General features: G+C 34.4%; 2 protein-coding genes across 2 annotated transcripts; both read right to left on the bottom strand.

Moving 5' to 3' along the window:
• Positions 1–97: 97 nt before the first annotated feature.
• On the bottom strand, positions 98–7,299 carry LOC130817364 (2-oxoisovalerate dehydrogenase subunit beta 1, mitochondrial-like). Its single transcript, XM_057683027.1, has 13 exons — positions 6,814–7,299; positions 6,319–6,430; positions 6,030–6,065; positions 5,877–5,936; positions 5,746–5,803; positions 5,566–5,663; positions 3,528–3,617; positions 3,376–3,444; positions 3,220–3,306; positions 2,486–2,581; positions 2,327–2,404; positions 1,356–1,442; positions 98–354 (listed from the first exon to the last, which is right to left on the bottom strand). Exons 1-13 carry the CDS (start codon positions 7,065–7,067, stop codon positions 319–321), a joined length of 1,161 nt encoding a protein of 386 aa, XP_057539010.1. The 5' UTR covers positions 7,068–7,299; the 3' UTR covers positions 98–318.
• A 3,088-nt stretch (positions 7,300–10,387) lies between these two features.
• LOC130817362 (YTH domain-containing protein ECT4) lies at positions 10,388–15,381 on the bottom strand. Its single transcript, XM_057683025.1, has 9 exons — positions 15,139–15,381; positions 14,768–14,853; positions 14,517–14,682; positions 14,352–14,425; positions 13,696–14,271; positions 11,788–12,378; positions 11,450–11,662; positions 11,189–11,335; positions 10,388–11,032 (listed from the first exon to the last, which is right to left on the bottom strand). The coding sequence occupies exons 1-9, from the start codon at positions 15,164–15,166 to the stop codon at positions 10,841–10,843; spliced, it is 2,073 nt and encodes a 690-aa protein (XP_057539008.1). The 5' UTR covers positions 15,167–15,381; the 3' UTR covers positions 10,388–10,840.

Genomic DNA, 15,381 nt, shown 5'->3' with positions numbered 1-15,381 from the left:
TAAATGGAGTGCGACTCAGTGAGTGTAATCATATAGCCTGAGGTCTACCACATAAGAATGTGGATGCTACTAGTACAGTAGAAGTCACCGGAAAAAGTTTTGACAGTTAAACTTTCTTACTATTGACAAATTTGGCAATATACAGAAGTTATTCGTTTTGATCATATTAGATAAATACTACTAGTAGTATTTAAACGTCTAAGAAAATTAAATTTTAAAAGGCAGGAGACTAGTTACATTAACACACAGATTAAGAGTACATTGTATAACACAATAGGATGATTTATTTGCCCTTCATAGCAACATCCACGCATAAATTTAGTAATTTACAGTGGATTTGATCGCATCTAATATCTGCAGCAACGATAAGAAGAGCCTCTGTTAGAACCGTTCGTATTTTAAAAGGACAACAGGAGTACAATCAAACGAAAGAAATGCAGCTAATGTTAACATCTTCACTTGCCTCACGCATTTCAGTAGAATATTTAACCCACCCCCGAAACCTTCTATAGTAAACCCATTTTTTCGGGATGACACTTTGGAAGTTGGAACTTAATCAGTGCACGGTTTCTCAACTATATTGATGTGAACTCCAGAGGGAGGCTCAATCACTCAGAAGGGCATATATATATATGAAACCTTGCAGACAACTAATGAAGGACGCCAAAATATAACATGACATTCCAATTTAACTTTAGTATGTCACAAAAGGAACCAAGAGGTGAAGGGTGGCTTTTGTAATGCTGATAGAGAAGATGCCAACATCATATTGTTGGATCGGACTATCTGAGCAGACTTTCCATCAGGCAAGGTATCGTCTAGAACCTGTGATTAGGATATGGATATCCGAGTTTGGTATGGATCCAGTATTGGAATTGGAGACAAGTTTTAGAGGTCCAAATGTTGGATTTGAGCTCCGGGACATGAGACGTTATTTGTATAAATGGTTTTGAAAACACTAAGCAGGAATAATGGAAACACTTCCTTTCCAGAGTCCAAACAATCCTAATATGTATCAAATATCGGGCACCCATCATGCTCATCCAGCGCAGGGGTAAAAACAACTTGGTGAGCAACGAATGCAGCACAACTGAATTCCATCTCTCAGATAGCTGGTCGTGCTTTTGAGGAAATTTTGATGGTGCCACAAAAAAGATGAACAGAGTATAGCTTAAATGTAAAAGGTAAAGGTCTTAATACCAGATATTGCTATCCCAGGTTTACATCTATTGGCAATTATAAATCTAATGTTAAATCAACTAGTAAAGAAATAAAAAATGCATCAGCTTGATACCACAATCTCGACTCTTATGTACAAAAATGAGTGCCATTAGAAATCAAAAGAAATGACTTGCCTTGTTCTTGGTAGGAAGATAGAATGGCTCAAATACAAGTGGAAATGGTGTGTCAAAACCGCAAATCCGAGCAATAGGAGCTTCTAACTGCAAAGCGTTCAGAGCAAAGCTGTTAAAGACATGTTGAAGGTCTCATATTAATACCATAAACCTGTTATGAAAGAAGACATTTCTTCTAATAATTAAGCACTTGCATCAGCCTCATTTTAAATGTCATGTATGAAGATTTTCAAAATAACACTACAAAAAGAGGGGGAGGGGGCAGATGCCAAATTAAAAAAATAATAACAGGTGAGCATATCAACGCAACTTTGGTCAGGTAAGCTTTAGATGCATATTGAAATGCTTTCAATGGCACTATCTCCTGCTTTCATCCATGGAGATTTCATATCAATGCCAGTAGTTCAACCTGATTTTGTATCTGAACCAACCTGAACGACCACACCCCAACTCCTACATGCTCCAGCGAGAGTATTTTTTCTGTTCTCTCTCCTCTTCAAATTCATCAATTCTTGAAGACTGGAGCAAACGAATTGCAGAAGAAAATCACATTTGCCTGCTTTTTGCTCACTAATAATGGAAGAAAGAATGATAATGGTTTGGGGTATTTAATTCAAAAATGACCCAGCATGTAGCGGTCAAAAGTCTCACACAAAAAACACATTGTATAGTTGGTCCTATTTCGAGAAGACATCGCAACATTGATCCTGTTATGGAGAATTTTTTCAAACTCCAAAGAGCATATCATCAATCACTACATCCACCACAAAAGATCAACAAAGTGTCTTCTCTATCTTGCTCAGGCTTCTCCTAGTAGACAGAAGACCTTCATTACATTTGAATCAAGCAGCTCTAAACAATAGCTACACTCCACTTGAGAGAGTTCTAATCTGGTAAATCATGCTTATCAGGAACTAGATCGTAGAGTATGTAGACTTATTGCTAATTGCTTTAAATAGATAAATAATTACCCTTAAGAAGCAACGCTCAACTATAGATGCAGCTATCTCTGCACCAAAACCTCCTGTTACTGGAGCTTCATGGCTAATCTGTAAGTTGTTTAGTTCAATCAAAATGGAGATATGTGAAATATACTTGAAAGAATAACCTAAAATAAGAGATAGACTCACAAGTAATCTTCCAGTCTTTTTAACAGAAGCTTCTACAGTTTCCTTATCCCATGGTATTAGCGTTCTCAAGTCTATGAGCTCACATGAAATTCCATCCTGCAACAAACGCATATGGCATTTACTGAAGTAAAACTTTAATCCTCATCTGCATCAAAAGACTTCTGTTCAACTACTTGCAAAATAGATTTATCTGTTCTAGTATCTGTTGGTTTAACAATAACTTACAAACGTTCCATTTTCTTTGTCACTACCTTCAAGATAAAAAAAATATCACATTTGACCTAAAAATTTCATGACTCTAACATGCCTGTGGAAAGCAGTTACCACTTGCCCAGACTTATATTCTAGTCTAATAAGTTGACTTCAGCTCCAACAAATTTTGACCATCACAATCACTCATAGTTTCACTAAAAAGTTTCAAAAAATTCAGATATAATAGTTCTGAGAACAAGTCTTTAATTAACAAAAAATTAAATTGTTTTGTAAAGAAAAAAAGTGTACCAACTCTATTTATTTTCTTTTCTAGAAGTGCAGCATTCTCCAATGATGTGAGTACTTAAAGTGAATTTAGCCGAAACTTTTTAAGAGTGGTTCTTTTATATATAACAAAATACAAAAGGTCGTTGGCAAATTTGTTAACACTTACTGTAATTCCAATATAACATCCCAAAATTCTACTTTAATAATGACTAGTACACAAATCATTGGAAAATTTTACATCATTAGTATTATACCATTTCAGCCTCAGCACAGGCCTCTTCCATTACAGCTAGTTGAGCACCCCAACCCACGAGTGTAATATCGCTTCCTTCTCTTATAACCTATACAATGTGTTAATTCATTATATAACCAATTTCCAAAGGCAAACAACAGAAATACTGTAATTATACCTCTGCATGAGACAATGGCAACATGTAATCACCCTCAGGAACCTCCTCTACTGCAACTCGATAAAGAGACTGAATGTCCAAGATAACATAAAATTTAGTCATCTCTTCTAGACAAACCATGAAAGGAGATACCAAAGATAGAAATTGTTTGCCTTGGGTTCGAAGAAGACGATAGGATTTGGATCGCGTACGCTTGACAAAAGCAACCCCTTCGCTTGCAGTGGACTTCGAGGTATAACCACCTATTTAAGAAATTACAGATTCAAAAACATATATACATGCATCAAACACAATAATACAACAATGCCAAAGTTTTCATGCTATCGAGATATTCTCCCAATCTAGTACTAATCTATAAGAAAATCAATTCTAGTGAGATATTCTCCCTCTCCATTCATTCCTATCTATTGTCATAAGCTCTCAAAAAGCCAAAATTTTCATGCTATTATTCACTTTCCTTATCTAGGTCACCTTGGCCAACACCTTCCTATTCTTGGCTACTAAGGTCTCAAAGTTCTAACATGATACCTTCCTAAATGGTGCATTTTTTGATATTCTTTGGACATCACCAAATATACATAAATGGTTTTTTCTCATTTGTCTTTAGTGTATATGACTACAAGACCCTTCTATTTTAGAGAGAAAAAAGTTTACAGAAAATAAAGAGGGAAACGACAAAGGGTTAGTTTATACTAGTGACAAGTGTAGAATTTGGTATCTTGTTTGTTCTCTATATCTCAACAAATCTTGTTACAACAACATTCACAAAGCCATGATGTAAAAAAAAAAGATTTCTCCATATGTTGTCAAAGAGGTAAATCAACCAATTCAATGTCATATGCTTTAAAATGGTAGATTTCTCATTGGCCAATGAATTTATCCAATTGGATGAAAAAAGGGATTTCCTTTTGGCATTCATTGATTCCATATTCTCTTCCCCCTATGTCCTGTTCCCTCAAAATGTCTCATGTTGCCCCCATTGACATACATTGAACAACTCATCAAAGTGGTAGAAGGGAAGCCTAATCAAAAACTATTGTACCAATTAAAATTATGTGTCATGCCCAGTACTACGGGAGAGAAGGGTCCTATGCTGACATATTAGAGAAGACGCAAGAAAGGGGTGAGGGTAGAATTGGAACAGTAAAATGTAAATAGGATGTTATGTTCTTGATTTGTTATTTCTGTTATATTTCTATGTTGGCTATTTTTAGTAGTTGGGTCTGGAGGCCTATATAAGGACATGTAATAATGTACTTTGGGGTGTGAAAGAAATTGATAAGAAGAGGAGTATAGGAGTTGCAGTGCTCGAAACTGTTGTTACCATTTGGATTGTGTGTTTTCATCTGTCTTGTTCTTTTCTTTCTCTCTTAACAGTATCAAGAGACTTGGTGTGTCTCATTATGCTAACAAAAACAGACCTTATTTGTGCTCAACTAAACTGCACTCTTGAAGAAACTAACATTAAATTCCCATGCAACTTTCATGATCTGTTCTTAGCAATAAATGGCATCAACATGACTGTAAGGAAAAAATGGTCCACCAACACAACTTCACAATAACATAGTTGTAGGCTATAAAAGTTCAATTGATTTAAGTTTGACCAACTTCAAAAAGTTTCGTTTTGAGTCCAATCCGAGTTCAAGACACAAACTTACAAGTGTAGCTTACTTGCCATCAACATGTAGCCATTGCCAAAATGTAGAAACGTGACTTGAGATTCTCTATTTCAAGTCCAATATTGCACCTCTTGTATAAAAGCGACACTAAAATGCATAACTTTTCCAAGTTCCAACAAAAAAAAGTTCAATGGTAATTTACTATTATAGTTCACTATGTCTGGAGTGAATGATGGAAAAAAAAAGCTCAAAATGTATCATCTGGTATAGTTTGGATTTTGGATAATTGTGCATGTGAAATCCAAGCAAAACTTTTATCTCTCACTCCTTAAAAAATGATGTTTAGTATGAGTATGTTTCACCAAAATAACCTCCAAATAGGAAGTTGACACTCGGTTCAAAGTCAACAAAAACAAATTCATGAAGAGAAGACACATATAAGTTGATAGTTGTAACAAACAGGTAATTCATTAATTAAACTAATGCAGAAGAATAGCTAAACATGCATGTTGATAAGTGTTCTTCCTAATGGGAAAAAAGGCACTCAAAAAAACCAAGGCAAGTGACGCACTTTGATCCCAGGAACATGACAAAAGAATGCTTCAGGAGATTGTGAATGATAATGCCCACCATGTCCAACAGCCCCATATGGAGCCCTTATTGTCAAGCCTGGAATAACATAAAGCAAGTTTCATTTACTCACACAATTAACATCCAATTTCTATAAGTAGCATAAAGAAAAGTGGGTTACCTCCACAGTTGAACTGATTTCCACTTCGATACCTGAATTTTGCAGCTTCATTTACAATCTGCAAAGAATAGATTTTGTCAAGAGAAGTTGGTTTCCAACTTATATTTATCCATCACGGGAAAGATGCATGCCTGATCAAAGGCTGGATAAATATAATCTGCGAACTGAATTTCTGCAATAGCTCGGTTACCCTAGGATGTGACAAGAGTGTAAAAGTGAAGGAAATCAGAAAAAGTTACAGCAGACAGCAGAAACACATACAAAAAGTTGACTACACAACTCACCATTGCTGCCAAACCAATGCCAAATCCCACAATTCCCTGAAAATGAATCTAATGTCAGTAGACATACGGAGGACAGTACAAAGATTAACACATGAAGGCCCGTTTTGGAAACTGGTGGAAAATTTGAAAAAAGAATCCTATCGTCAATGTCCATGTTATTTATGTATATAAGCATGCTACCGAATATTAACATGGGACTTTTGCACTGAATAACACAGAAGTCTTAAGCCAGCACTTGTGACGAGCTACTGCAAAGTGCAAACTAAATGAGAATGGTTTGAAATTATACTTGTTCACAAAGAGGGGTGTTAAAAACCCTGTTTCGACCAAATCGATCAGCCAATCCAATAGTGCAACGAAAAACTCCGCCAAAACTCACATCTTCTCCAAAAACATACGCACTATTCAACAAGGACAACAAAAATGAATGAGTTAAGTCCGTCAAAAACAAAAAACAAAAAAAAAGAGTTACGAATTATTGATCAATTGGTGTCTTTTCACTTAGAAACCCCTGACCTCTCCCAATTTTAAACTGGAAGTATTCGAACTTTTGATGAACTTAATCAAATAAACTAAAGCTAATTTTCATCCCTTATCTAGTCTAGGATAATAAATACATGCAATTCAGAGAAAAAAAAATATAGCACAGGAAATGAACAGTGATCAATTCCACCATGTTAAAGCTCATCGTTCTTATCTACTTTTGAAACTTTTATCCCATGGAAAGTAAAAACCAAAATAAGAGAGAATTCTAGAGAAAAAAAAATTGAAAAGTAAGACAAACCGAGGATCGGATTCCAAAGCGATATGAAGAGCCTCATTTACAGCAGAGAAAAGATTAATTGGCTTCGATTTTACATCATCGTCGTTCTGCTTGTGCGATGGCGACGGTGATACCGACGGAGATAGCGACGACGACGTCGAATAAGAAGCTAAACCTCGGAACACAATATTAATGGCTTTGGCAAATGCCAGCCTACCACCAGTATTTCTCCCTAGAAGAAGACTTCCATGGCTACCCTTTCGAAAGGTATCCATTTTCTCTCTCCCTAATGTTTGAGAATACCGCAGACTCCACAATTATGAGTTATCCAACTACCCCAAAACCACTGTAGCTGTCTTCCTCCTACGCCCAACAACCTAACTGTTTTTAAGTTTACGCTTTTATAAGGCTAAGCCGGGCGGGGCACGGGCTCATACATTATTCAAAACCAATCCCACGACACCTATATCTATCCGACGTTATACTTAAATCTAATTTGTCTTGATTTTAAAATGAGTTTAAAATTATATAAAATTAATGTTGAATTAAAGATCGAATTTTAAATCAATACGAATCACATAATCTAAAATTAATTTGATGTTCCAATTAAAACACCGTTTGCTATTTTGATACGTTATTTTTATTTTACATTTCTATGTCATTTTTATTATTTGACTATGGCTCACTAATCATCATTTTTTTTAATTTCATTTATATATTTTAACTTTTTCTAAATTTCATCTACATAATATATTTTTCTATTTATTACTAAATATACACATTTTTTTCTTAAAAACCATTATATTTTTTTTGATATTAGTTCAACAAGACGAAATAGTATATTTTAAATCAACTCATTCAATCTATCTTTCTTATTCAAAATGAGGGATTGTGATATGTATTGGTTTGATGCGCAACTCATTCCTTTGTCATTACACGTCATCATTATCTTACAAATCTATCAATCTATCAATATCTTTAAACAAATTAGTCGAATCTCATTCTCAAACGCTCAGCTACATCATCGTCATTACGTTTAAGTTTATTTTAGATATTATGGTTAGTGTGTAAGAAATAATTAAATTAAATGAGTTCTTGTATAAATCGTCTAATTGCATATTTTTATAGTATTAATTTTTTATAAATTTTACATGTGCATAGTTTAATATATAAATGATCAAAATAGTATATTAGATTGCGTAAAAAGTTAAATGTAACAAATATAATGAAATAGAAGAGTATATATAAAGTATATATTTTAAATCAACAATGATATACACGAGGGAATGAAACATGTTTCGAAAGTTATTAATTAATTATTTCATTTGCTAGAATAATTCTAAATGGTATGGAGATATAGTATATTTCATAGTTTCATTTCTATTTGATGTTCTATTTTTTATTAGGCAATTAAATTTGTTCTTTTATTGAAATATTTCTACTAACTTAATTTTTAATAATTTTTTAATGTATATGTTCCTTACTTTTTAAACATCAACATTATCATTTAATAAAATAATTAAATAATATCTCATTTTCTTAATGTACGCAAATATTTCATATGAAAACATCATATTGGAACGAATAGACTAATTGGTTGACTTTTCTAATTTAGATGTTGTTGTATTTTATTACTTTTGATGAATGATAAGATAAAGTAGTGTTTCTTTCAATTCCTTGGTTTTGGCATCTTGTTTTCTTATTTTATTAAATAAATTGGTATCAAGAGTTGCTGATCTTAAGAATCTTCCAAGAAATTGTGTATTCCTAAATTTAAGGGATATTGCATGTGTGGCTTTCTATTTGCACAATTTTTTTTAATTTATTTTACTTATTTTGTATTTTTTTTTACAATAATTTCATTTTCTTTTTAATCTCATTTACAAATTATTATTTTTACTATCTTAACCACTTATTTTTATTACCCATTTATCTTTTTTTCTATTTTTCAACCCGATTCTTCTTCTACTAAATTTATCCTAAACTTTTTAAGCGCAATTGAAAAAAAACAGAGTGAATATTATGAAAGGTGATGCAAATGTTGCAAAAAATCCAACAATTGTTCAAATGAAACGTTATACAAACAAAATCGATGCAAAATACAAATCTCAATAGAGAATTTGAATAGATATTGTAGATTTATGGGAATTAATATGTAAAATTGATAAATTCAATTGATGTTGTGAATCTATGAAGAAGTATGAGAGATGGATATGGTGAAAAGGGATGAACATATGTTATTAGTTAAGTTTTCATATCAAAATGGGAATAATTTATTTTTCCAGACGTAATTATTATCACAAAGAAGGTTATTAGAAAAATGATTGTTAACACAAATATAAATCATAACGCCTCAAATTTAAAACTCGAATATCAATTATAAACTTATTAATCTTTTACAAAACTTAGCGGTAAATTTTTAAATCATGATTAAAAGTGATGGAATGCTCCTCAAACTCATCTAAATATCTTGTAATTGTGAAGAAGCAAAGGAGACTATTTATTTCATTTTCTTTTCTTTATTTATTCACACACGACTTATTTTCTCGTTGAAAAGTCCTTTTGTCATTTTGTTTTTTGATGTTGTGATCATTTTACCTTATTAGAATATATGTATTGACATCCTAAGTTTTTATTGTCCAAAAGTCAATTTATTTGGTATTTATACTGTTTAGATTTTTTCAATTTCTTTTGTAATTTGAGTACGTTATTACAAGGGTCCTTCATTATCAAGATATATGTTTTTATTACGTTTGTCAATACTTTTTTTTTAAAAAAAAATATTACATTTAAAAGTAAGAGGTTTTAACTGTTATCCGTGATAGTAAAAATAAAATTTATTCACATGATAACATAAAGATTACATTTTTGTCTACAAGATAATAAATTTCATTAAAAATAATATATTCTTTAAATGTTATGTTTTTGCCTACACCATAACATATGACAGTGATAGCATGCAACAAAGTCATTATTTCAACTTGATATTTCATTTCTTCATTGTGATCAATCTTTCATTATTGTGTGGGATTGTGGGTGATATCATATTTACACAAAATATTCAGCATGAAAATTTAAGGAAGTTGCATTACTTGTTAGTATTGAGGTCTAACTGAGATTCTTAGAAAAGGTGGCATCACTATTTTAAATCAGTTGTGTACTTGTGTGACTCTTGATTATAACGTTGTAATATAAATACAATCAAGTCTTATCTCAATTTAAAAACAAGTACAATTTTTCCCGAGCAAAGTTCTGATTTAATTCTCACCTAACCCTCCTATTTTTTCGGTCTACCCTATAATAAAAAATATTGGGATGATTTATCCCGCATCGACAAAATAAAAATAGGGTGCGCACTTTATAAGTTATTAAAACCTCTTATTGCCATATGATTTTAAAATGATATATATCTTCTTGACTTGGAGTGTGTGCACCTCGTACTCACCTATTTATATATTGACATTCACAATATGTCCAACTAATCTTAACAAAGAAAAATACATAACAGTTAGTTAGTTAATGTTGTAATTGTACTCTAGTTTAATTCACTCTTGATAAATAGAACAATGAGTTCTATTGTGCAATGTAGCTCTTCGAAAACTCAAATATGATTTCATGGCTTCCTTCTCTTCTTTTGATCCTTGTAACATATGACGATCCATACAATAACGAACAATAACATGAAAGAAAATGAGCATACAATTGTCACTAAATGAAAGAAAAAATAGATCAAAAAGAAAAAGAAAAAAAACTAGTATAGAGCAAGAAAGAAACCGGAGCGGGGATACAAAGGCTATGTAACGAGAGACCTTCAACTCTTAAATAGTAGAAAATCATCTTAACCACCACCAGCATCATTAATCAAGGGAATCATCTGAAGGTTCTCTGATCTTGCTGCTTTTGATATTTAGCTGCCCCCATAACCCATCTTTATTAGTATCTCCTTTGGTTGAAGGAAGCTCATTAGAAAATGAGCTTTATAAACTAGTTATCTTGCCGAGCAAGCTGCAGCAGCAGAAAGCCGCACTCAAAAATTGCAGCGCAGAAGCTAGAAACCTTTTGCAACTCCATTCACTGCTCCATTTTCTGACACACCTACACTTTTAGCCGCACCATTGGAGTGAACAGACAGAGACGCCTTGCTCAAATCGAAGGAAGCTTCTACTGACTTGTGTGATTGCTGTTCTCCGTTCTTTCCTTCTTTACTCTTCTCCCCCTCTGTATTCTTTCCTTCCCATATCTATAAACACATCAAACCAAGGCTATTACCAAAAGCTATCTACACCATTGAGAACTAGCATTTTTCATGCATAAACACATCAAGCTAAGGCAATTACCAAAAAAGATAACAAATTACTATAAACAAGAAAGCAAATGTTAAATGTAAATAGCATACCTGTTTATGGAACTGCTGCTGCTTAGCCTTCTTCTCTTGGATAGTCTTTTGCCTCACCTCATAGAAAGCAAAGTCATCCAAAATGCAGGTTCTGCTGCTGTGTTCCTTAAATATTCTGAGAATTTGAAGACCCTGCTCCAACTTGACCTACGCCGACCCAAATGTGTTCATCAATACGAAAGAAGTAAACTTGATGATAAAACCCGATAAATAGAATAAAAAGAGCTTGGTAACACTCATGAACAATAAAATGAGACATACCTCTTGAGTGTCTCGACTATTTGTCACTGGTTTGTTCTCATTGTTTTCAAGGATAATGTGTTTCAATAAGCTGTTAGGCACATCCTTCACAATGTGCCACTTCACTGGAAAACTACCATACCACTTGTCTTGTTGCCAATGCTCAACATTCTTATGAAAATCAACAGGACCCACCATCTCCGCAAGGCCCACAAACTGCCCACTTGTATTCACCTAAATATTATTTTGCAGGACCATAAGCACAATAGGTAGCATAAGGACAGCAACCTAGCTACTTTCAAAACAAAGCAATGAACATTGAGCCAGATAATCTAACAAAAAAAAAATATCTTGCTTACTGAGAAAAACAGAAAGACAGGACAGCCACCAGACTTCTGCTGGGCCTCTTTGAATGATAAGTCAAGCTTCTTGTTTCCATTTGGAGTGCTGGACCACACATTATACTTAATACTCTTATGGACGTCATCCTCGCTGTAAGACTTTATGACAAAGAATTTAGCAGATTCATATTTTTCAGGGAAATCACAACAATTGTACTGTTCTCTATCAGGAACCAGACCCAATGTAGCATTCCCATCCTGGTTTCCGCTAGGCAAAATGTTTTGTCCTTTAACAGCAAGTGCAACATTAGTAGAGCTCCTTGTGCTCTTACATCCCCTCGCCCTGGGTCCCCTGTTGAGCTCATTCAAACCATCCATGTTCTCATTTCCATAACCCAAGAAACCATTACCCCGTCCTTTGTTCTTGAACTTGCTATCAACTGCAAACCAAGCACGACCGTTGACACGTGCATCATAACCATCTGTTCCAAAGCCAAAACCCGTTCTTGCACCATTAGCATAATTTCCGTATAACTTGTTTGGATACATCCTATTGATATATCCATGAGCCGTCCCCATGCCAGCCATTGGCCTTGGTTGATGCAAGCTCTACAAATGCAAAAAAAAATCATTAGAAGTAATTCAGCTTTAATAAAATCTGGTCATTTCTACGCACTGAAGCATCAAAACAGACCTCCATATTCTGATAAATAAACAATAAGAGGGAGAAAGTCAGGGTGGGATGGGACATAAACATTTAGATAATTTTCACTAGCGGAAAAAGCGGCCAAACCAGCAAAAAAAGCCTTGTTTGAAACCATCATTTGACTAGACATGTAAAATGCAACTCTTGTAGCATATTTTTCATTTGGGAAATTACTAAAAAGATAGAGCAAACACAACTTCACCTCTACCAAACTTCGATGCAATGACGAACACAAACAATGGAGCAACAATCTTATGATTTTCATCTTCAACCCCACTCTAGCGTAGTCTTGTTTGTTGACGTCATGGAAAAAAACAGCGGTCGCGGATGCGTTTGCGGAAACGTTCATGGTATCGTGGAAAACGGCTACAACGGAGTAATAACGCAAATCGCAGACCGATGTCGTGTGATTTTTGAAAAAAAGAATCACATAGGGGATGTTTTGAACTTATAATCTCATTTGTGTGGTTGAACTAATATTATTGTGCAACAATATGCATTATTTGAGGTACATTTAGTACATAATTAATAAACTTAATAGTTAATTATTTTTTTCGAACTAAAATAATGAGTATCTATAATTTAAATGATCGTAATAATTAAAATTATTGGGTATAAGACAAATAATGTTGTAATGTTATAACGGTGAAATAAAGAGCATTACACGTTACGTAACGGTAAACACGGCATTTTGACAGTGAAAATACTTGCACCACTATGTAACAAGATTAACATTGCGACAACTCTCAAACAGGTTACATAATGAGCATTACGTAACTTAACTGGCGAGTTTTTATTCCATGGTAGACGCATCAAGCCACATTAAGTGGCTAATCATAATCCATGAATTATGAAGTACTACATATGGTATTTAGTGCAACATTATAACAAATTTGTCATCATTGACAATTTGTAATATCTAAATCATCAGTTGTTTTAAGGCACTCTAAGATGCTCGCCTTAAGAAATTGCCCAACACATCATTCGTTCAAGGCTCTTGCTTAAGACGCTCCAATTTAGAAAATAAAGAATGTATCAATGAATTATACAAAGGAGGTTCATTTGCTCTAAATTTGTGACTATGTTGTGCATGATCGTTTATGTATCACTTACTAAAAAACTAACCCATAAACTTATAAATTAACTATCATACAAGCTAAGTAAAATTACTCAATCAAATTATAAGATTACTCAAAAAAACATAAAGGCAAAAAATGTACCATGACACTAACTTGAGGGCGCATGCTCTGGGTCCTTGGAGGAACGTTGGCATGTGATACCGATGAAGGAAATGAATTGCCAGTGCCAGGCCTGGGCTGACCATCAGAAAAAATAGGACCATCAACCCAAGGAATTAGAGACCTTACTCCATCAAAAGCAAATCTTGGATCTTGATAACCATTGGCGGGAACACTACCTGTTACAACACCCTTACCATAAGTTGGCATGCTATATGTTGGGTTTTGATATGATGACCCAACCGGAACAGTAACATTGGTGCCGTTGCCATTGGCATTTGGAATAGTGCTAGAAGGATCAATTGGAAAAGAGGTTTGGACTGGGGGAGCAGAAGACACATCCCCTGTATGAGGCACTGCAGGTGTATTAGTAGTATACATGCCACTCGTGCTGGCTAAAGGAGGATAATATGGGGTGGGATATTGATACTGTTGAGGTCCAAACATTTGGGTATCATGAGGCATGGCTGGAACAGGTGAAGTTGCTGGTGAATAGGGGGGATAAGGTGCATAACCATAACCATGGTACATAACGGAGCCACCGTCCCCAAAAACTGCCTGTAAGAGAAGGTCACTAAGTCCCAGAAAACAACACCAAAATACAAAGAGAAAGTGTTGGGGGGCACAGAAAAACTCACCGGAGGCATCTCTACTCCATCTTGGTTCATATATCTGGAGTAATCATCCCACTCATTGCAGGTCCCATCATAGCCTAAATTTACAAACAAACAAGCCATAATACTTAAGCAAAGTTCATACAGCCAGAAAAACGAGCCGAAGAAATAATAATAAGGTACTCTTACCGCTAAAGTAGTAACCAGGGTGTTGATAGCTGTTGGGAAGGTAGCACAGAGAAGGATCCATGAAGTCAGGCAAAACTGGAGTCACACATCTGTCGTTGGCGGGAGTGTGACCATTTGAAGTATCCTTAGAATCAGATTTAACTGTTCCCATTTGAGAAGTAGGAGGCTGAATTGTATTTAAATTAGTTTCACTTTCAGTTCAACTGGAAAGTACATCTAGAAGCAATGAATGAATGAGAAACCAATCTAACCTTTTTAGTAGGCTCCAAATCAGTCGTCTTCGTCTTAGATGGAGCTTGAGAATCCAGAGATAATTTCTGCAATAATCCTGCAGCTTCTATGTTCGAGCCAATATTCAAGTAAAGGAAATCAAAATCAAATAACAAGCACATCAAAAAAATGCAATCAGATTCAGATATTCATAGCATATCACTTAACAGATCGAAAGCAGTATAAAAATTGCAAGTAGTAACACCAGATTTATAGTTCTAAGCAGTAAGTAAGAAGTAAGAAACAGAGTCAACAACAAATCAGATCCATGGAAAACAACAAACTAACAAGTATACACGAATCCAACAAAACAAAATTGAAGGTATAATGAATCAAAGCAGTAGAAGGATACGATCAGAAGAAGGTGCAACGGAAGCCATGGACAGATCTCGAAAAGCTAAAACCCTAGAAAAACAAGTAGAGCAAGAAATGAGTAAGAGGGAAAAGGAATTGGAAGGATAGATAAACCGCCGAATGGAAGGGAGATATTTGTGTATGGGAAAGGGAGGGAGAGGAAGAGGAGGAGACAGAGAGAGTGCGAGAAGTAGCGGCTAAAGTAAAACGAGTCAAGATTCAAGACATAACACTAAAGGAA

The sequence above is a fragment of the Amaranthus tricolor genome, chromosome 7 (genome assembly GCF_026212465.1).
Source record: "Amaranthus tricolor cultivar Red isolate AtriRed21 chromosome 7, ASM2621246v1, whole genome shotgun sequence".
NCBI lineage: Eukaryota > Viridiplantae > Streptophyta > Magnoliopsida > Caryophyllales > Amaranthaceae > Amaranthus > Amaranthus tricolor.
Note: the sequence above shows the minus strand (reverse complement) of the source record. Positions and strands in the feature narration are given on the sequence as shown.

What these genes read in the sequence shown, in the direction of transcription:
- LOC130817364 (XM_057683027.1), bottom strand. Translation starts at nt 7,067, where the DNA reads ATGGATACCTTTCGAAAGGGTAGCCATGGAAGTCTTCTTCTAGGGAGA. An exon ending in AAATCAGTTCAACTGTGGAG is followed by an intron (nt 5,664 to 5,745) that starts GTAACCCACTTT and finishes ATGTTATTCCAG; the next exon opens with GCTTGACAATAAGGGCTCCA. An exon ending in CCTGTGCTGAGGCTGAAATG is followed by an intron (nt 2,582 to 3,219) that starts GTATAATACTAA and finishes CGTTTGTTGCAG; the next exon opens with GATGGAATTTCATGTGAGCT.
- LOC130817362 (XM_057683025.1), bottom strand. Translation starts at nt 15,166, where the DNA reads ATGGCTTCCGTTGCACCTTCTTCTGATC. An exon ending in CCCTGGTTACTACTTTAGCG is followed by an intron (nt 14,426 to 14,516) that starts GTAAGAGTACCT and finishes TTGTAAATTTAG; the next exon opens with GCTATGATGGGACCTGCAAT. An exon ending in GCCCTCAAGTTAGTGTCATG is followed by an intron (nt 12,379 to 13,695) that starts GTACATTTTTTG and finishes TTGCATTTGTAG; the next exon opens with AGCTTGCATCAACCAAGGCC.